The sequence below is a fragment of the Zerene cesonia genome, chromosome 25 (assembly GCF_012273895.1).
Source record: "Zerene cesonia ecotype Mississippi chromosome 25, Zerene_cesonia_1.1, whole genome shotgun sequence".
Classification (NCBI taxonomy): domain Eukaryota; kingdom Metazoa; phylum Arthropoda; class Insecta; order Lepidoptera; family Pieridae; genus Zerene; species Zerene cesonia.
The window spans coordinates 384,560-407,687 of record NC_052126.1 but is presented as its reverse complement, the minus strand read 5'-3'; the positions used below and the strand labels follow the sequence as shown (position 1 = coordinate 407,687).

The window sequence follows — 23,128 nt, the reverse complement described above, 5'->3', positions numbered from 1 at the left end:
TTCCACTGCTAAAAACATTTATATTGTGGTTTACAAAGTATAACTATCTATCATCTGTATATCGTGAATTTAATTAAGTTATAATTTTATACTCAAAATTTTTTACTTTTCATTATATTTTTAAAGTTACTCAGTTATATAACAGTAATATTTCTCGATCACATTTTAATATTTACTCGCACACTGCAGTGTCTTTATATCTTTGAACTATTTATTAAATTGTTCATTTATTTTATGAGTAAGTAATCGAAATTACCTGAACTAATTCTATGGATGAATGACATATATTAATGATTATAGACCGTCACAGATTATACATTGGACATGGAAATGAATCATACAAATAATAACATTAATTTCTGCTAAGAAATATGAATTACTATTTTATTAATAATGTATTTTATACTATGATACATATTACAAGGTTGTAATAAGTAGTAAAAAAACTGTTATTTAAGTAAGTCATTATTAATAATTTGTGTTTAATTTATTTGCGGCTGTCTCTTTCATTCTCTAAATATTTAACTGAAGAAAGAACGTGACAAAAAAACGTAATAAAACACAAATTATTTATGGTTATAAAAGACAAATTACGGAGTAAACTGTTAAAATTTGTAACAAGTATGTTTTTGTATCAGGGTTTACTAGACTCATATATTTCTTGTTGTATTTTATCCCTTTTTACGTAGAAATGCTAGATGATTCGAATTAAACGAACATTTATTACAATTATTAAGGATAACTAATAATAAGTTATTTTAGGCGCACAAGTACAAAATCAAAGCTGTTATGTTTAACAAAATTTTGATGTTAATTATATAACCAATAAAATCAGTGTCAATAAAAGTTGTTTAATAGGTAGTACTATCATAATTAAAAGAATTATATTTACATAATAAGAAAACGGTTATTCATTGTAAATATTAATAATTAAGCCATATTATATTAAGTATTTCATTATTATGAGGCTGTTATTGTGATACTAGTCATAAATATTACAATTGTTAATAAAAGTTTTAATTGAAACAAAGTTTTACTTCCCTTGACTCACAGACAATCAAGTATAGATCGTCCTTGACCAAGTATTTACAATGTATTAAATAATGCTATCATTGTTCTATGAATGTACACACATGAGAATCGATGACTGGCCTCAATTATATGCTACGTATTTTGTTGTTCATTTGAAAACCTTTTAACTTAACTTGTCGAGCACGCTTCGGCACGAATTGGGCCGGCCGGGGAAGTACCACACCCCCAGAAAACCGGCGTGAAATAATAGCTTGCCATTGTGTTTCGCACGGTGAGTGAGCGAGCCGGAGGCCTATATCCTTTTCCTTACCCATCCCAGTCTTTTTCGTTCCTCTCAATCCTTTCTCTATCCCTTCCCAATTTAAAGTCGGCAATACATACATGTGTGAGGTCTGCAATTGACCTTACTCTTCTCCAAATGTTTATGGGCGGTGGTAGTGCTTACCATCAGGCGACCCACCAGCTCCATTGTCGACTATGACATAAAAAAAACTTAGTCCTTTTTCGAATTCAGTGCATACCACCTTACTTATATATACAATGTCATCCTTCCCGCAATTCCTTGCGTGATAATTTTCCGTATATATTTTTAACATTTAAACTAATATTAAAGAGAAAATTGTTATTGTTGGGAGGAAATTGTGTTTGTGTATACTGCTTGCATTGTTTTCACACAAAAACTGCTGGGCCGATTGAAAAATTCCCCTTTTTTTCACCAACATTTCAGCATCAGAAAGCTGCATTTTCACGATAAGCAAAATTAATAGCAACGGTCCCTCTCCCCAAAACTAAAATATTACTAATAACTGCATTTCTTTCACCCCCCCCCCTGTTGTTCCTTTGACTAAAATTAAATTTAAATGTTAATCGTATAACCAATAATTAAACAGAACATTTTCACCATACTTTCTGTAACTGTTTAAGACCTTCGAAGCTCTTCTTTATAGAGCTCTCGTTCAGACTTATTATCAAAGAACTGATTGAAATAAAATAAACAATTACCACAAAATATTATAATAAATGTGAAAGTTTTGAAATTTGCATGGATGCATGTTTATTACTCTCTCAGCTTACCGAATCTGTATGGCATGGAGATAGATTATAATCTGTATTAGTACAAAGGCTTTATTGGGGTACCACGCGAATGACGCCACGGTTTAAAGCTAGTTAATGAAACAAACGCAAAAATCCATATAGACAGTCAATTGACTAATATTTGCTTCAACATTTTATTATAAAACTATTTAAAGATTGACTGGAAATCAAATTTATGGTTTTAGTGCACACAATAACAAGAATGTTATTGCTCGACAATTTTATTGCCAATTGTTTATTACATTGATTTTATTATCTACTAGCTTTTCGCCCGCGGCTTCGCCCGCGTAGAATTCGCTTATATCGCGCGACATGGTAAGGAGTATTTTTTTCGCATTAAAAAGTATGGTTTGTTCTTTCCCACGTTTAGCTCCATCTCCATACCAAGTTTCATTAAAATCGGTTTGACAATAACGAACTTTCATACAAACTTTCATCCCCTCTTTCAACCCTTTCTACCCTTTTTTCGCGATAAAAAGTATCCTATGTCCTTTCCCAAGTTCAGTTCTATCTTCATACCAAATTTTATCAAAATCGAATCAGTGGTTTAGGCGTGAAAGCGTAACAGACAGACAGACAGACAGAGTTACTTTCGCATTTATAATATTAGTAGGGATTTGATTACATTTGACATTTCCTTATTTATAATGTTCACATGTCAATACCTATTTTTTACTTAATTCCAATTGATCTTATGTAAACCTAGAAAGAACTACTTATTTGTGATGTTAAACGAAGGATCTTACCACTGCAGTAATTAAGACTATTTGTTATAAACTATAAATTGTAGGAAGTCATTAAACATATTCGATTGTTAAAAAATAACGATTCCTAACTACGGTTACAGATTAATACTGGTACAGTATGGCCTAGGTCTTACTAATTGGATTTATCTATGACATTTTCTGTCTTATACATCATCAGTGGGGCATTTAACAGATCACTCTAGGGTTCCTCTATGCCTCTTTTATGAATATTGTCATAATTTAAAATGAAGATACATTATAATAAAAAAGAATAAAAACTCAAAATAATCTACAAATCCATATCAATATCAAAATCTGACTTAGCTATTCATGCATTAAGCGAATTTGTATTTTTTTTTTTTTGTATCCATGTTAAAAATTTGTGTAAATACAAATATTTAATACTACGGATAACATAATACATTATACTGTGTAGCAATCTAAATTAATATCAGAGATTTACGCCTTAAGGTGTCGAATATGTTTTGGAGAATACGGTGTAATTAAAAAAAACATTTTTTTTTATGTCATATGGGCAACTGCGCTGGTAGTTCGTCTGATGGTAAGCGATCACCACCGCCCATAAACATTCGCAAAGGTTGGGCCTCTACAAATGCGCTGCCCGCTTTTTTGGGATAAGGGAAAAGGAATGGATTAACGACTGGAAAGAAAGAATGGACTGGGACGGGTGAGGAAAAGGAAACGGGCCTCCGGCTCCCCCACTCACCGCAAACACAGTGGCATGCCACTATTTCACGCCGGTTTTCTGTGGGGGTGTGGTACTTCCCCGGTGCGAGCTGGACCAATTCGTGCCGAAGCGTGCTCGACTCCCACAATAACCATTGTATTAAATTAAATTTATTTAAAATAAAGCACTTTTTTGGAAAAAAAAATTTGTGACTCTTGTTATTTCCTAACTTACACTATTAACTAGTTTGTAATGACAGGTGTGATATCACATTAATAGACCAGGGCCGATAATTTTTGAAACCACTGATTACTGATTAAAATTTCAGATAAGTTTTTATAAATAACAAGATTAACGTTTTTGAAAAATGTTCTATATATTATCTGAAATTTTAATCAGTTATTCATTAGTTTTTGTCTCTTTGAAGGCTTTTCTTCATCGTTAGATTCGACAAACCTTTCTGAGAACTTTGCATTTTCTGAGAACATTTCCTATGGTAATGTATTTTTTTTACACCATCAGAAAGTAGATATTTCAACGAACAAAAAGCCGCCAAACTTTTTGAAAAAGCTGATATTTTGACGTCAAAATTTTCGATTGAAAATAAGGGTGCATTTTTGATATAAAGTTAAAATTAGGCGAAAAAATAAATATTTTTAATAAAGTAAATTACAGTGTATTTGGGACATAATAAGGTAAGTTTTCAACAAACTTCGTAGAAAAAAAAAATTTTTTTGAAAAATGAATTTTTCACCTAAATTTTGAGGTTATGTGAAAAAATTGCAAAAACATAAGTTATAGATCTTTTTTATACCTACAACTTTGCCATTTAACTTTTTTCCATAGGACTTGTAGTTTTGCCGGAAATCAAGATAAAACATTTTTTACCCTTTAAAATCACCCCCTCCCACTTCCCGAACTCGGATCGTCTGTAATTTATTTTTCCTTTCATTTTGATCATATTTCCCACCTTTTCTAATGGGTTTCATCCTACTGTAATTTTTTTTTCATTTTTTACCATTTTTAAAGGCTTCGGCCCTGGTCTATAAGGCGCTAACATGTATTGACATAATACGACAGTAGTATTGACTACTATCGTATTATGTTATCTATGATATTATACTATTTTTTAGTTGGATAGTAGTACCCTCAGTCTTGAACACACGGAGTAATAACGTATATCACTATGCTCATAATGATGTAAACCAAAATAAATAACAGTTCAAGAGAATCTACGGAACTTTTAACGCTAATCCGCTACGTATCACGTATTTTTTGTGATCCCATCAAATCACGATAAGTATTTCTTCACAAATGAGTTTTGAAATCTTACATAATATCTATTTATAGATAAGTTGTAAGATCCAACACAGTAATTGAGATTATAACAAATGCATACTAATTGGCAATTGCTATGCTAAAATCGCAATGCTAAGGTCAACTGAACTACTTCGAAACCTATGTTTGTTATATACCGATGAGTTTAAATGCTAAAATTATATGCAATTAAAATTAAATCTATACTTATATAATAAGGAGGAAAAGGTCTTTTGTTTGTTTGTACCCGAACCTACTGGTCCGATTTTGAAATTTCTTTCACCAAAAGAAAGCTACACTATTCCCGAGTGCTGTAGAATAGTTTTTACCCCGGAAATGTACCAAGAGCGAAGCCGGGGCGAACAGCTAATATATAATAATTTAATACATGCGTTTGTTGTCCTGTCAAAAGCTGCCTTCTACTTTCTAGAAGATTATATATATTTTTAAATATCTACTGCTTAGGTACTCTCTTATTGGTCGACAGCTATTAATTGCAATAATTTCAAAAATTTAAGTTCTAAACCGATAATTTATAGGTATAAGCAGTACAAAGTTAATGACCGCGATTAAGTACGGTCATTAACTTATAGTCTGCCACTTGCCTCTGCAAATAGGCGGTCATATGATCATCTCCTAATGGATTTGCTGCCAATTTTATTGATAGAATGAATCGATAAAAAACGACAATCAAGTGGCAGGGAGTTAGATTTCTCAGCCATTATTTTTGTAGTATTACTCTGATGGAAGCTTGTGAGGATACCAAACATTCAATCCTTCATTATCATCGTGAGAGCTTGTTTATAGTATTTAATAGGTAGTCCCAGGAGTATCTTTGTTCTATGTAGTACAGGTTAGGGATTAAATATGTGAAAAAGTTAATTTGACTGTTAAAATTTGAAAAAAATATATTAGTAATGGCTAGTTAAATGATTTTAACTCATATTTACCTCCATCACTTGATAATGAAATAAATGTATCGTCGTCATCGTCGTCATCAGTCCATATATGTTCCCACTGCTGGGCAATGTATAGAACAGGAAAACAAAAACTTATATAAATGTATATTAATAAAATACCATTTCTTCTCATTATAATATTTTATGAACATTTTGATATAGCAAGCACGTAAAAATGATAAGAGATTTACTATGTAAAGCCACACGCCCTTGTCACGCATTTTTGGTACAGGTCAATCCATTTTTAAGACGTAATAAATGATCTTTCTATTTATCGCAGAAAAACATTGTTCACTTGTAGTGAATAACAGATACAGGCATACAGACAGATACATATACACTAGTAATTATTAAATTAAAATACCGAAAAACAATAAAAAAAATCACAAAAAATTGTGTACCAACTTTATGGTTTTTAAGTACGTTCAATCTAGAGATGAATGAAATCAAAAAATAATGATCGCAATTTGTATCCAATAAAACATTCGGAAAATCCTGATCCTGAATGTTTTTTATCAATTAAAACATTTGGGCCATTGAGACTAGCATAGGTATAAATAAAACGTTATGACCTCAGTTTATCACATTGTATAAAGCGATGCAGTGTTGTCCGTACAACGTCATTATATAGCGTAGCTGTGTCAAACTTACATTCGTTTTTAAACTGAACAGTTCACTAACGTAGTGCTTTATTCGAGTTAGCAGTTATGTACGAATCGTGTCGCGTTTAGACCTGCTATTACGATGAATTTACGAGCAGTGATTTTAATCGTGTCACTAGCGACGGTGTTCGCGAAAAAGTTCTGTAGTTACAATGAAGTGTTGAACGTACACAAACGTGGTACCTACGATTTCGCCGTGCAATTATTGGACCGCGTCTCGCAAGATACTGACGCACACTTCGTTTTCTCACCCATATCAACATGGATCCAACTAATAACTCTAGCCAGAGGGGCGCGAGGATCCACACAAAAAGAAATATTGAAAATAACAAGATATCACAGAAACCGATGCTACCAAAGAAAATATAGACAAATCATAAATAGGATGTACAAAGAGCTGAAATATGTAACGAAGAGAAGCAACGTTATAGCGATCAACCATCTTCTGGACATCAAACAGTCGTTCGTTAATGAAACTCTAAAGAATAAAGATACAAAAATATTGATGTTGAACTTTAAAGAGGTGGAAGAAGCGACCGACAAAGTTAATGAAGTTGTACAAGCTAATATGGACGGAATTATAAAGGATTTGATTGATGAAGAAGATTTCGAATACACAATATTTGTGATGGCTGATACAGCATACTTCAAGAGCGATTGGCTTTGGCCCTTCAATCCTGCTTATACGTCGAGACAGACATTCTATTCGGAGATAGGAAACGCTATCGGAGAAGTAGAAATGATGAAAAGCGTCGGTTATTATAAACTAACCGATGTACCATTCATACAAGCTAAAGTTTTGGAAATACCTTTCAAGCCGCATATGTTATCAATGCTTGTGTTCCTGCCCAAAAAAGGCTCGATACGAGATATATATTACAAAATGAAAGAAATACGTTTGAGTACAATATCAAGTTTACTAAAAAGAGTGGGCCCGAGACTGATTACTGTCAAGATACCCCGCATAAAAATAAGCACGGCTGAGAAGAATATTCCAGAATTAGTATACGACATGGGTGTTAAAAGGATATTTTACCCTGATCTCGCCAACTTAACTGGCATAACAAATTCAAAGATTCATGTTTCGTCAATGTCTCAGGCTGTGGATGTCGAGATCACGGAAATGGGTGCAAGGGCTATAATCGCGGAGTATTTGACGTCGAAAGGTGCCAGTGACGTCGAATTTGTTGCAAATCGCCCATTTGCATTCTTGATAGTCGATTGGAAAACTGAAATAATACTCTTTGCTGGTATCTATAGTAACCCATCTATTTATTAATAATTAAATAAGTAAGTTTTACATTGTTTCATTTACGAGCGAGTACAATGTTTTAGTTTGTCTCACTGACAAAATAAACGCCTAGTCATACTTTAGGATCACGAAGGTATGTAAAAAAATATACGTATTTTTATATAAGCTGTCTGTTTGTTTAAAAATAATTTTATAATTAAGAACAAAGCCTTAAGAATTGCATTGTATTTAAATCAACGCAAAATTATGCAAGACGAATGAAATGTACTCGTAAATTCGTAATTCAAAAGATTCAAGTCATGTAACATGTTTGATCATTGATCCAAAAGCTTCCTTGACCCTGCTTTTTCTACTTTATAACAAAAAGTGTGAATTATATTTAATGAGTCGATTAAATTAAAAGCATTGAAGATAATATAATATATATTTTAATCTTGGTTTCGTAAAACCAAGCAGTAAAGAAGTTTCAAAGTTTTTGTATGAGAGAGAGAGAAATGCATTAAATGATTTTTGTCGAGGATTGCTACCGTCAATTATTATTACAATTCTCAAACACCGCAATCCTATCCTACTATCCTACTCATATTATAAATGCGAAAGTTTGTAAGGATGTGTGTGTGTGTGTTTGTTGCTATATATTCATTACCCTTTAAAGACGGGCAACGCATTAGACAAAACTAAGAGACAGGACGCGTAGATCTATCAGCTCAGTTGTCAGCTAAGACATAAAAACATTCCCAGTGAGCTAATGCCAATGTCACGCCTGACTAATATTTTTTGCTATACTCCGGAATCGAATTCAATCAAGTGCGATATTTTTTGTCGTTTTTTTTTTGCTTGTAACTGAACCTCTGTAAAATTTAAATATCTGTATCTCTACATTGAAAATAACAAAAAAACATGTCTATAATTTGGTACATTAATTTGACTAGAGTTATCATTAAATATTTGAACACTAGATGGTGTCCGCAACTTTGTTTGGGTGAACTTCGGACGGCTTCCAAAAATATTAGATTAAATAATATTACTTTTTTCCCGAATTTCCGCATATGTCTTTGATTTCAACATAAAATTTCGTATGTGGTAGTCGAGCACACTTCGGCACGATCAGGCCAGCTCGCACTGTTGAAGTACCACCCTTCCACAGTAGACCAGCGTGAAATAGCATACTGCTGTGTTTCGTTTGGTGAGTGGGGAAGCCAGAGGCCCATATCCTTTTCCTTACCCTTCCAAGTCCTTTCCTTAATTCCTCTCGTTAATCTTTCTTAATCCCTTTCTAGTTAGAAGTCGACAATCCATTTTTAGAAGCGTAAGATCAATTGCAGAACTTTCGCCTCCAAATGTTCATGGGCGGTGGTAGCGCAATCAGTGACCCACCATTGCGAATATGTCATAAAAAAATAAAATGATCCAGATCTCGATTCCCATCAGATTAAACAATTTTTGCTAAGACACCATTTCTATTTACGTTATAGTGTAGCTGGACTCTTGGAGTTTCACATCAGAAGTTCCAAATCTTTTTTGATAAGTCAGCAGAAATCGGACTAAACAAATTTTGCTGAGACTTCAAATTTATGCTCTCAGCAGAAAATGCTCCTCACGTGTAACAATTTCTATATCTATTGTAGTTTAGGTGGTTTGTTGCGGTTGATGTTATCCACATGCGCAGAGAAATTGAAAAATGAATTTGTTGCCTGCACGCTCGCCTGGTCTCGAACTCCCGTCTTATCGACTTTAACCTCCTCTCTCCTAACCACTGCGCTATCACTGCTACAACTGTTCAGTAGATGCGTGAAAAAACAAAAAGTCAAACAGACAAACAAACATACAGTCAAACAGATACATTATTTATGTATTCGTGCTCTTTTACTGTTTTTAATCCCCCTCCAAATTTTTATATACACATATGAAATGTACAGACACAGCTATGCACTGTTTTGTTATATGTATAGATTATAAGACCTACTTTGCGAAACTCATAACATAATAAGTATAAAATAACAAATAATTGTAAAAATATCGATGACATCAATTCGTTATCACCTAACAGGTTGAAAAGTAAAATGGTAATTGAATAATATTATATAATCATCAGTTTTATTCTTGTCTATATTTTGTAAACTATATTTATAATATGATAAAAATCTGCCGATCGAATTTCGACCTTGATTTCAATATGAACGTTATTGCATGTTATAATATTACAGATAACATAATCCTATACTAGTTCCTATTATTAAGTCACCCTAAATTGTAAACACTATTTAATTATTATCTATCTCGTGAGATAATACAGTTTCATAGTATTATAATACGTACTTATAATACTGCTTTTAATTCATCGCACTGTATATCGATGGATTATAATCTGTCGAAGTGAAACCGTTATATTGTAAAATGGCATTCGAATTTCGATGGAACGCACATCGCGCGCTGATTGGTTGAAAGATTGAATATGATGAAGTAGGTTTAGTTCGGTTTATTTAAAAAAAAATACACAGAAATACTCCTCCCAAAGGCTATCTCGGCCTTCAACTTCGACTCGCAACTTGATGGAAGTGTAGAAAGGTAATATACTCGATATAATCTCTGTTATAATATTATTAAGCTGAGGTTGGTTTGTTTGGTTCAAGGCGCTAATCATAGGAACTACAGGTCCAGTTTGAATTTTCTTTAAGTTTTAGTTAGCCCCTTTATTGATAAAGGCTTTAGCTATATAACATCACTAGCTGCGCCCGTGGTTTCACCCGCGTAAGTCCGTATCCCGTAGGAATATCGAGATAAGAAGTTGCCTATATGTTATTCCAGTTGTCCAGCTGTCTACGTCCCAAATTTCATTGCAATCAGTTCAGTAGTTTTTGCGTGAAAGAGTAACAAACACACACACATCCTTACAAACTTTCGCATTTATAATATTAGTAGGATGTACTAAGCGGCACAGCTAGTACATAATATAACTGCGAGCGTTTGTAAACTGACAACACCATATAACGCACACACTGTAACAGAGCAAATTTAATAATATTTTACACGTACACAATAACATCGACTTACATACAAAAGTAGGAGATAGGCATTGTTATGACACGAGGAACAAAAATAATACGAATATTATCTTATATATAAAATTCTCGTGTCACAATGTTAGTCTCTATACTCCTCCGAAACGGCTTGACCGATTCCTCTGAAATTTGGTAAGCATATTGGGTAGGTCTGAGAATCGGCTAACATCTATTTTTCACACCCCTAAATGATAAGAGTAAGGCAGAACAGCGTTTGCCGGGTGCAGCTAGTATTATATACATCAAATTGAAATGCCTGTTTTCCGGCTAAGTAAAGTATAAATTCATTTATTATTACGTACTTCAGTATTAAATCGTTTAGTAGTGTTAAATTCAATAACTTTATTGAAAATGTATTAGTTCAGAGAGCCTACTATAGCATTAATATATGGAAGATGATAATCCATGGAATGTTGTCGCTTTAAGAACCACAGGTTAGTTCATTGGCATCATTGTTATGTAAATGTTACATAATATGTAGAACTAAAACGTAAAATTGATTTTATTTTAAAAGAGCAACTACAGAGTTTCTTGCCGGCTCTTCTCTGTGGAAACTGCTTTCCGAACCCCACCGGTAAATGTTAAAACTGTATAAAATGACGATTCGAAAGTTAGAAGGCCTATCGCAGAGGAACTACCTCTGCGAATGTGCTGCCCGCTTTTAAGGGGTAAGGGAAAGGATTGACGACTGAAAAAAAGGAATGGACTGGGACGGGTGAGGATAAGAAATTAGGCTCCCCTTCTCGCCGTATGAAACACAGTGGCATGCCACTATTTCTCGCCGTTTTCTGTAAGTATCCCGTGCCGTGAAGCGTGCTCGACTCCCACTATAATATTGCATACGTCAGGCGTCCCTCCTGCGCGTAACCTCAATTATTCGGAAATTCCACAGGCTCGTTTTTCGGAATTAATCTGATAAATAACATATAATACGTATTGATAATAATAATTAACGTCTTTCCAAAATAAACCCAAAGTAACCTTTTATCACCGCATGGGTCACTGCGATAAGACATACAATTATTTCATCCACATCAGTCGCTGCAACCCGTTCGTAATACTCACATGATGGATCTAAAAGTATTCCTTATTCTGTGTGTAGTTCCCTGTGTACTCTCACAATGTGTAATGAAGAAAGCTGAGCCCCAGTTAAGACGAGCAATTTACGACTTTTCAATCGAACTATTGACAAGAATAGCTCAAGAAAAGGAGAACCATTTTGTAGCTTCAACGCTATCGCCGTGGACGCTTTTATCCTGTTTGTCTCTAGGAGCCGCTGACAACACGCTTGCTGAATTAAAACATGTACTCAAACTACATTATCACAAATGTTTCAACAACTTATACTTGGAGATTGTCAGCAAGATCAACTCCAATTCAGACCCCCACGTCACAGTGGAGAGAAGTGCGGTAATGTTTGCGGACGAAGAATTGTCGATTAACGATGCCTTTAAAAACAGGATAGCGAGCACCGGGATTAGTGACATTGAAGTTATTTCGCTTGGGTACGCTGATGCCGCAGCAGCTATGATAAACAATTACGTAAGCCGGGCAACACACAACGCAGTTGAAGATATGGTAAACCCAAGCGATTTGGAGGATGTTTACCTAGTAATGATTGACGCTCTATTCTTCAAAGGTACTTGGGAAACGCCATTCGTAGCAGAGGAAACAGAAACAAGCCCGTTTTACAATGAAAGGGGGGTTCAAATTGGAGACGTTAATTTAATGTTCGTTAACGGCATGTTCCATGAGAAGTCAATTGATCAAATCGATGCCAATGTTCTTGAGTTGCCGTACGGAAATAGCGGAAGATACTCTGCCCTGTTTTTCGTTCCCTACCCCGACGTTCCGGTGTACAACGTTATTGAAAAACTTAAGCTGATCACTTTAACGACAATATTCAAACAATTCGATGAGAAAGAAAGTGTGATGGTGCAGATACCACGATTCAAGATTGTGTCCGACTTGAATAACATGCGCGAATTGTTAAGAGACATGGGCTTAGAGTCGATGTTTGTCAGTGAGCAAGCGCGCTTTCCTTATTTATCCGATGATAACCTATCCGTTTCTGAATTCTTCCAGAAAGCTAGTATAGAAGTTACTGAAGAAGGCACTACAGCTAGTGCGGCTACTGCTGCAGAATTAGTTTCGAGGAGTTTCCCCATAAAGTATACAGCGAACAAGCCATTTTTGTTCATGATTGTGGACAAAGTATACGAGGTGCCTTTGTTCGCTGGTGCCTACTCGAAACCTAGTGAATACTAGAGCGTTTATATATCCAGAACAGACCAAATGTATATAATATCGTATTAAATACCTCTGTTCAACAGATTTGTAAAGCCACTGTTTTATAATTTTATATTGTAATATTTGTTATAACGTCATATTGTATTAAATAACTATTACTTTATCAGTTTGTTTATTGGCATTCTACGTTTTTTTATCGTTTTAATAATTTGTTTTTACATCATAATATGTCCATTGATTGATAATGTTGATAGTCAATTAGATTGCAGATGGCATTCATTTAAGGAATACGTCTGCCTGCAATTAAAATGCGTCGTTGCCTTGAGTGGTAAGAAGTTGACTTTAATGTCGGTGGATTTTTAAACACTCTCGTAGTTTCATTACAAAATCCTTTTAAATTTTTGCACAAATGAGGACAATCTCAAATTATTCAGACTTTTAAGGTCGGGCTGGAAGTAACAATTGTGCGTTGGTACAAGAAACATTTGGTTTAATTAACACAAAAAAATTATGAGAATGTGATTAAATTTCACTTCAACTTTTCATGACAGAAAATTTCATATATATGAAACCACGTTAAAATAACTTGAAATATGAAAGAAATAGCACTGCTAACATAATACTATACTAGTAATAGGCTGGTAAATTCATAACACCTTTAATGTCTACCTCCCAACTTTATATTATTATATCAAGGATAGAACCTAATAATCCTTATTCGCACTCATCATCATCAGCCTATATATGTTCCCACTGCTGGGACACAGGCCTCCTATGAGGGTTCAGGCCATAATCCACCACGCTGGCCAAATGCGGGTTGGCAGATGTCAGATTTCGTACTACTGACTAATAACTTTTGTATTTGTATTAACAACAATAACCCCTAAACCAAGTAAATTAGTAATTAATCTATGACTGATAGTGGATATTACTTATGTAAAAATCAACAATAAATAAAAATTCCAAGTTTACAATGATTATAATTCCAAGTTATAACTATATGAAAAAAAAATCACATTACTCAGGGCCTTTCCATATTTATTTTTTCTTAGATTTATCATACGTTATGTGAAAAACAAGCGAACTACAAAATAGTATATTACTTACTCTACGCTACTCTGTAATTCGTAATGACATTGACAATGACAGGCGACAGTCGATATTTCCAATACTTTGTAAATGATAATAGAATCAGCTGTGGTATTAGAAACTTTTAATTTCGAATAAAATACGATATATATTATATGATTAATGTTTTACAGTGAATTTATTATTTGTATTAAAATAACTGATTGTATTTCAATGTGAAACACAAAAAAGTCAATACGGATAATTACGTACGATCTCGCCATTTATCGTTCAGAAACGGTAATCATCAGTTCAGAAAAATAGCAAATAAAAACACATTATCTTCATAAGGATAATGGATTTATTATGTAGTAACGCAACTAGTGCTACCAATTGAAAGTGAATCTCGTTTCTAGCTCAAGAAAAAATTTACTCTATAAAAATGGAAATTTCCTTGACTCCTCAAATTAAGGCTGTTACAAACCCGTAAGTAGCCCATCGTCTATTAATAAAAAAAACTTAAAACACATTTAAGATTTAGAAGATTTTCATTACTGGGTTGAAAGTCATGTGACCATGTAACTTATAACTTCACTTTAATTATTATATTTGCGATAATTATTGTATACTTAACTTGAATAATTTCTTTATATCATACCTAAAAATAGGCCTTGTATACTTGAAGGAAGCTTATCAAATTTTTTCATTAAAGAAATACATCTACATTCACATAAACATTGAGTTCCAGTACTTATTATAGCAACTTTTAATACATTTGTTGAATAAAATGATCCAAATGAAATTCAATGTTGTTTTTTGGAACTAAATAACATAGGACACTTACACCTTATTAACAATGACACTCATAAAAGCTTATATTAGCTACAACACGGTTACAACACCCACCTCCATAAATGAAATATTACAAAAAAAATGTAAAAAAATTATCCAAGTGTGATTATTGATCATATCACAATATGAAAAAAGTGTATGAATAATGATATATACATATACTTAAAATATTTTATAATTAAACCAAAGAGTGCTGAAGTTTTTTGGAGTACTTTGTTGGATTTTTTCATTATTAACTTGTTTTGTGTTTAAAACTCGCTATTTTTATTTTTATTTCTTGTGATTATTATCCTAATCCAAGTGCTAACAAATCCAGCAAACCAAACATCACTAAAAAACTTTCTGCCATTCTTGAGTTAAAAGTGGTTTACCTAACACAACATTTTTTAAATAAATAGACTTTACAATGTATTACTTACATTATAGGCTCCATGGCTGTAACCAATTATATATATCATAGTTTTGAAATTTTCAGAGTATCTGCTGATGCATCTGACAAATACACAATTTCTGCAGAACAGAAAAAGTTTTATGAAGACCATGGGTTCTTGGTTATCAAGGGATTATTTGAATTTGATACTTTATATAATTACAAGTAAGTGTCACGCAAGCGTCTCTTAAAATTAATAGTTACAGTAGGTGTATGTTCATACTACCTTAGTTCAGCAGTAGTAGCATTTAAATTTTAAATGTAAATTCGTAAAAAAAGTATTTAATTTCGAATTATATAATGCTCGCGTTAAATAGAAAATACTCGCGATGTCCCTGGCATTAGGGGTGCATACGGGACGTTGATCCCTTTACCATCAGGAGACATGTCAGCACTGTTGCCTCCTATAAAATAAAAAAAGAAAAATGATTTAAAAGTTATATATACATATATACAATAATACCAATATAATATGATATAAAAAATATAATAAAATGTATTTCAGACGTCGCTTCATACAAATATGTAACGGAGTGGTAGATAGAGGGAATGCTACATTAGTGAAGGAGGCTGTTTTAGCCAAAAAGGGATTGAAAGGGGAGCAGGTTATTAATAAGGTAATATTTTAATTTTTTACTAATATTTATATATATTATGAAAAATAACCTTTTTTAATGATTTAATTTTTTCACATTTTTTAATATTAACTCCTTTATAAACATGTATATGATTACTTATTTACATATTAATTTATTTTATTTATTTTCACAATTAGGCGGCCTTGTGGCACAACAGTGATTTCTGTCAGGCAATGTATAAACATTTCGTTTAACTACTTGTATATTGGATGACTCAGTTACACAAATAAAAATTATCTTATATTCGTCTTGGTGAATGTTAAATATTTATAAGTTTGTGCCTTGGAACTTTAGAAAAACATTGTTTCAATATTATTTACGCGATTATCATTTGATCTATGACCTCTCCTTCATTTTTGCCACAAAGTGATAAATTTGTTGCTTTATTTCATACAAAATTACAGTTGTTTGGTTCTTTAACTGAATTGAGTTTTTAAATCGTATTAGGATAATGAAAATATAGATCACTAGTAATAAGTTGTTGTTACAAATCACCTGTCCACTTTAAATATACTTTATATAAACATACCAATTTTTTATATGCTCACCGATAACCGAACCAAGAAACTAGTGACTTCTGCAAAAATAATAGAAACTACTTAACAACTGTATAATCAACCAGCCACCCATCCAATTTAGAAACGATCCAAGATTATAAATCACTAAAACCAGAAATAAAGTGTATTTACCGTTTTATTATAATGTCACAGTAGTGATATGACGACTTTCGCATTATACCTGCGACATAAAAACATTGACTGTTTGCATAATGAAGAATTAAATAATGCAATAAACAATTGTGGCTAATGGTGTTTTTATACACAAATGAATACGAGATAGGGGGACCGGTTTCACAGCTTGCTGATATTGTTCTTGAGAGCCTATCTGATACTGTTTGCCTTAGATTTTCATATTTTTTTGAAGATTATCTACCATATTAACTGATAGATATCTGGTAGGAATTAAAGCCTCATAACCATCCTCAGCCGACTACCATTATAAATGTGAAACTAACTCTGTCTATCTGTCTGTCTGTGTTTCTTCTTCGTGCTTAAAACAAACAACCGATTTGGGTGAAATTTGGTACAGAATGACCATGGGCGGGGATCGCTTACCATCAGGCGAACCACCAGCCCAGTTGCATATGACATAAAAAAAGCTCCTCTCACCACCGCTTGAATAAACCCAACACGACAACATGTGATCCCCGTAGATCCAGGAGGTGCACTATGATGACGTGTTCATGACGTACACGGAGCACCCCCGGCTGCTGCACGTGCTGGCGCAGTTCATCGGCGACCACATCCGCGTGGTGAACAGCATGTTCATCAATAAGCCGCCCGGGAGTGGCCGCCATCCGCCGCATCAGGTGGGTTTACATGTATTTTCTACACGGTTAACTGCGTATTACACTTTAGCTGTGCTATGTATGTTTGTATGTCCTATGTTAGTGTGTTCCTAACCGACTCCTTTACTTTCGATTCTTACTCACTTTAAATGGACAAATTTAGTCAAAACTTTGTATATTATTAAGGATCGGTGACAGTACTATAGTGTCATGAGTTTATTTCATTATGTGATCTTTGAGAATTTTCTAGAAGTGGAAAATTCTTTTTTTTATACCCGTTTGTAATTAATTTGAATGATATTTTTTGTTCGTCTTCGTTTGTCTTCTGTGGGGGTGTGCTACTTCCCCGGAACGAGCTATCACAATTTGTGACGAAACGTGCTCGACTACCACAGTTAAACTTATACTGATTTCAAATTTCAGGATCTATTCTACTTTCCATTTCGTCCTGCTGACAAAATTATAGCATCCTGGACGGCTGTAGATCACGTGACAAAAGAAAATGGCTGCCTTTTTGTTATTCCTGGCTCGCATAAGAACAACATTCTGTATCCTCATGGACATACCAAGGTAAAAAGTGCTACGAGTTTTGGAAATGTCGGTTTAAATGAGGGTAGTTTGGTTTAAGTGAATACTTTGTTTTCTGAACCTCAATTTATTGCTACGTAAAGAAATGATTTAAATACGCGCCTTAAAAAGTCTATTTAATACTAAAATATATGGTTGAGTATTTTATTAACTTCCCGCAAATTATGAAGTAAAACGAAACAGGATTAAGCATGAATTTATATATTTTAAATCGATGGAAAATAACTATCCCTGTCGTCAATTTATGTAAATTTTTACTTCCATAGTTTTCGATAGCAATTCTTCACATTTTACTGCATAGTTCGCACTTTTATTGGCTACTAGCTGCGCCCCGCGGTTTCACCCGCGTAAGTCCGTATCCCGTAGGAATATCGGGATAAAAAATAGATGTTGGCCGATTCTCAGACCTACCCAATGTGCTTACCAAATTTCAGAGGAATCGGTCAAGCCGTTTCGGAGGAGTATGGCAACGAAAACTGTGACACGAGAATTTTATATATATAGATGTATGTTTGTACGCATGTTAGTACATGCTTAACAAACTTCTTTGGTTACCATTTTGATCCACTTAAAACAGATAGATTTTATTGAACACTTATCAAGTATCATTAAGACAATACTTTCATGAATTTATCTTACTTTTTCATTACCTAATCAACAAATTCAAAATAATTTTTGCCCCAATTTATAAACTCACAAACGAACTCTCTATCTATTTATTTATTGTCTATTATTTATACATATATTAAATATTTCAGGGTGCTAATAAACTGTACCACGGTATACTGGACGAGTCCGTGTATGACACAAACCAGTACACCCACTTGGAGATGAGTCCAGGAGACACTGTGTTCTTCCATCCGCTGATCGTGCACGGCTCTGGGCCCAATGTTAGCCAGGTAACGTATTCCGACTTCAAAAAAGAGGGGTCTATAAATACAGACTATCAATTAGATTATATTTTTTTTATTGGCTGTCACCTCAGACTGTTTTTGCTCTGTCCGCTCTCGATTCACATTGATGATTCTGTTTTATTTTGAAAGCTGGTGTCTATTGTATGGATCCATTTAAATTTGTTTTATTTCTGACAAATGAAGGAGATTTAGTTTGTTAAAAATAGTTATTAACCATAACTGAGGGTAGTTTCCTTTTTTGTTCAATAGGCGAAGGGTAGTTGTATATTTATATTTATATAAGTATCAAAATAATGTGTAATGCGATCCAACTAGGAATAGGAAAGTCAATGACCTCTTCGTTTGCAATTTGATTTGCAAAATTTACTTCAATATCCGATTTTCATTTTAATAACGGTTTATTCCATTTATATTATTTATATATTTTTTTACTTGACTCTTGCATTAAATTCAACATATCAATGTTATTGCTTCTCTTTAGGTTATTTATTAGTATGAATTAACACCTATGACGTCACATTATGGCCCTGAATCGGTCATATTGTATAGAACACAAACATTGGATTTAACACCATATGTCGTCGAAATTACGTTTAAAATGTATGGTGCCGTCCATTAGTAAACATGTATAATAAGATGTTTTACTTGAAATGCATTTACAAATATTGTAAATTAAATCACACCATCACAGTAATATAATAAATGTGAAAATTTGTTTTGTTTAGATTTTTGTCCGTCAATCACGCTGAAACCACTGAACGGATTTTGATGAAATGGTTGATAGCATTCTTTATATCCCGATTAAATACTCCCTTGGGATAAAACAGCAATCGTAATATCCGCGCAGAGCTGGGTCGAGCGTCTAGGTCATAAATATAACAAATAAATTAATAATAATAATAAAACACTGCCTAATACCCGCATAGGCAGAGTTTAGCTCCGGACCATTTTTCATTTTTTTGTGTAAATTTTAATTGTAAATGTAAATGTTTTTCCAGACATATCGCAAGTCGATAACCGCCCACTACGCGAACAGTTCTTGCTACTATATAGATGTGAAGGATTCCGTGCAGCAGCCCGTCGCTGAGGAGGTGGAGGCTGAGGCCAGGAGGCGCGGCTTCGAGCTGAGCTTTCAGGTATTGCTGGGTCCATTGGTCCTTGGACCATTTTTAGGTCCTAAACATGGCAAGCTTTTTGAGATGCAATAGCATTTTAGTGTTAATGTAATTTTGCTTCGTTAGAATATGATTAAATTCAAATTTACGTGAACCGTTTTGAAGATTTGTTAATATTAGTAATATTTTTTAACCTACATTCCAAAATGTAAAAGGTTCTGAATTGACTTTTTTTTGTTTCATTTTTAGAGTGGTACCTCCGGGACCACATAAAAAAAAAAACCACTCAGGGACTCAGGGACGTCAGTGACCTTTGTAGAAAAGAATTATTGTAAGATTTTTAAATATCTAAATCTTTTTAAATTTTTAAATCTTGCAATAATTATTTTCTAATACATAGTATAATTATTTTAATTATATAAAAGGATAAATAAAGCGTTGACACATTTTTTTTACATTCGTAAAATTGTATTCATTTTTTTCAGGATACTTGGCGGTTCAAGAGTAAGCAAGTTTTGGGAGTTAGATCTACGTTATAATTCAGTGAAATTGTAATAAAAAGTGCTTTATTTTTTTTTCCTTTTTTAATATTTCACTTGGTGAAATGGTGTTAATTTTAATTCTTATATGTAAGTGATGGGATTTTGTGATGTACAAATTTGAAATTATATTGTTATACTCATTTTTTTTTTATTTAAAGGGATTTTGGTGCTCTCCAATTATTGTAATGACTGTGATAGATTTGTATATTTTGTAATAAAAGTCGCGAATTAAAAATTGTTTCATTTAAGAAGTAACCAGCTAGGAACTTTCAAACCTAACTGAATGAAATCTTATAAAACAAGCGCCGTGTTTGGCGCTTGTAAGTTTTATGTGTAGAGCAGATCAGAGCATTTTTAGGGGCTGCCGCGCGCATGTCATAATGTTAGTTAGATGTTTTTTTTGCTATATTTATTTGATTAACTGTTCATTGCCATAAATGTTTCAATAAATAGCGTGGGCGTACCCAAATACACCTAAAAACTGTTTATTTCGAAATGTTATAAAATAGAAATTTTAAAGACAGTTTGTTCATAGCAATATGTTGGTTTGTTTCAGTGAGCAAGTGTAGTATAAAAAGCTATTTACGTTACTACATACAGTTAGGTAATTTTAATCATTATGATCATAACGTTATGCAAAATGATGAAGGAAAACATCTTGAGGAAACCGACATGTCCAAAAACCAAAAATTCGACGACATGTGATATCTGCCAACCCCCACTTGGCCAGCGTGGTGGACTATGTCCTGAACCCTCATAGGAGACCTGTGTCCCAGGAGTGGGAACATTTATGGGCTGACGATGATGATGAATCGTTATGATGATTACTTGAGGAAATAATAAATGAAAAGTATATTCTCTATCAAAATAATATTTATTCATCATTAATCTTAGGTTTGGTACTGTATTATTAATACTCTGTTAAAACTATGGAGTTACGTCATATAAATTATTACTCTCTTATGTATCTAGGGTAAAGTCAATGAAATGTGTTATGTATACATATAACATTACAATATATACAAAAATAATAGAAGTTTGTAATGCTTACACAAATTAAAAATAATTACCTTAGATTTTCATATATAAAATTACTCTATTTAAGTTGTCATTCCTTGTACAGATTTGTTAATTCTTATACATTCTTATTTTAAAGCTGATAAGAGCTAAATTTTATACAATAATATAAAAACATTTTAGAACATACTGGCAACCAATTCCATTAATTATCAAATAAACTCCGATTTATACAAATCAACAATTATAACTAAAACTACATACATATAAATTCCTTAACATGAGCATTCCGCCTCCACTTATAAAGCGCCGCGCAGCACCGACAGATGGCGCTGCTTTCAAAAATCAAAATCTATCAACAACGCCATCTATGATTTTGGAAGACTTATTTTATATAGGTTAATAAAATAAATGAAACGCGTAATATTGCTTTAATAAACAGCATTATTTACATAATAATGGAAACTACATTCGAATTATAGCATTTGCCATCTGAGCAGTCGGACGAATGTAGTTTCGGGGCGTAACTTAATTTAAAACTGTGACGAGAGACTAGAACTGGTATGGAAAATGTGCGATCGAAAGAAACTACGTTGCTTAATGGTAACTTATGTTAGTAATCCGCGAACGCCATCAGAATTCTGCAAAAAGAGAATATCATTTAGACACAGACAGCCCTCACCGTTATTTACAAAAGAGGTGATACGGCGAAAGAAGATACATATCCTTCGAATGTATGTATGAGATTGAAAAAAAAGTTAATGTAAAAAATCGCTTATGATTGTACATTCAAATTATTGATATTGAATTTAAAATATTTATGTAAATAGTAGTTAAAAATGTTTCTATTCATTAAAAAGTTAGTAAACAAAATCATGTCACCCACCCACACCATTAAATGTGTAATAATATTATGTTTTGTAAATAGGATTAAATAATGACATTTCAATGATTTTTATGGTCATGATTCTTTAGTCTTAAATTTAAAATTGTAATTTCACGAAAATAATTTAATGCATAATAGTAAGCCTGTAGAAGTAGTGTTAAAAACAGCGACATCTCTCGGCTAATACGAACACTTATATACAACCAAATATGTTATAAGCGAGCACAGTTAAATATATACAATTATATTTATTTTAAAGCTGTAAACCTAAGCAACGCTACTTATATTTTGATATTAAAATACATTTTAGAGAAAATACAACGTTAATTAATAATTATAGAAAACATATACATAAATTTTTAACTAAAATTCAATTGTTAGTAGGTACATTTAATAATTCGACAATATTGGCACATATAATAAGCTGCAATAATTACCATTTTCATTATTTAAATTAATTTAAAAACCAATGGTTGTTTTCTTTCTTAAAACATAACCTTGAACATAATCTATCGATATTTTTTAATATCCACTCTCTCTCAGCATCAAAAGACATCACCATTGATATATAACTAATCCCTTGGCTGCACATACACCCTCACAACCTCACCTTCGTGTTTCCGCTGGGACGGCATGAAGTAGAAGTCTGGTGTAGCATCGGGGGAGC

General features: G+C 33.1%; 3 protein-coding genes and 1 long non-coding RNA gene across 4 annotated transcripts; 3 read left to right on the top strand and 1 right to left on the bottom strand.

Annotated features, from left to right (window-relative positions):
• The first annotated feature begins 6,426 nt into the window (after positions 1-6,426).
• On the top strand, positions 6,427-7,916 carry LOC119836812 (serine protease inhibitor 77Ba-like). Its single transcript, XM_038362284.1, has one exon. It carries the CDS (start codon positions 6,582-6,584, stop codon positions 7,776-7,778), a length of 1,197 nt encoding a protein of 398 aa, XP_038218212.1. The 5' UTR covers positions 6,427-6,581; the 3' UTR covers positions 7,779-7,916.
• Positions 7,917-11,868: 3,952 nt separating this feature from the next.
• LOC119836788 (serine protease inhibitor 77Ba-like) lies at positions 11,869-13,187 on the top strand. Its single transcript, XM_038362256.1, has one exon. It carries the CDS (start codon positions 11,879-11,881, stop codon positions 13,079-13,081), a length of 1,203 nt encoding a protein of 400 aa, XP_038218184.1. The 5' UTR covers positions 11,869-11,878; the 3' UTR covers positions 13,082-13,187.
• A 1,029-nt stretch (positions 13,188-14,216) lies between these two features.
• LOC119836789 (phytanoyl-CoA dioxygenase, peroxisomal-like) lies at positions 14,217-20,793 on the top strand. The gene is made up of 8 exons (XM_038362257.1): positions 14,217-14,617; positions 15,459-15,578; positions 15,919-16,030; positions 17,265-17,420; positions 17,823-17,969; positions 18,746-18,886; positions 19,900-20,037; positions 20,502-20,793. The coding sequence occupies exons 1-8, from the start codon at positions 14,574-14,576 to the stop codon at positions 20,553-20,555; spliced, it is 912 nt and encodes a 303-aa protein (XP_038218185.1). The 5' UTR covers positions 14,217-14,573; the 3' UTR covers positions 20,556-20,793.
• A 620-nt stretch (positions 20,794-21,413) lies between these two features.
• Positions 21,414-23,128, bottom strand: LOC119836564. The gene is made up of 2 exons (XR_005288105.1): positions 23,072-23,128; positions 21,414-22,216 (listed from the first exon to the last, which is right to left on the bottom strand). It is a non-coding gene; the product is annotated as an uncharacterized LOC119836564 (long non-coding RNA).

What these genes read in the sequence shown, in the direction of transcription:
- LOC119836788 (XM_038362256.1), top strand. Translation starts at nt 11,879, where the DNA reads ATGATGGATCTAAAAGTATTCCTTATTCTGTGTGTAGTTCCCTGTGTA.
- LOC119836812 (XM_038362284.1), top strand. Translation starts at nt 6,582, where the DNA reads ATGAATTTACGAGCAGTGATTTTAATCGTGTCACTAGCGACGGTGTTC.
- LOC119836789 (XM_038362257.1), top strand. Translation starts at nt 14,574, where the DNA reads ATGGAAATTTCCTTGACTCCTCAAATTAAGGCTGTTACAAACCC. An exon ending in ATTAAGGCTGTTACAAACCC is followed by an intron (nt 14,618 to 15,458) that starts GTAAGTAGCCCA and finishes TGAAATTTTCAG; the next exon opens with AGTATCTGCTGATGCATCTG. An exon ending in GCTTCGAGCTGAGCTTTCAG is followed by an intron (nt 20,038 to 20,501) that starts GTATTGCTGGGT and finishes CATTTTTTTCAG; the next exon opens with GATACTTGGCGGTTCAAGAG.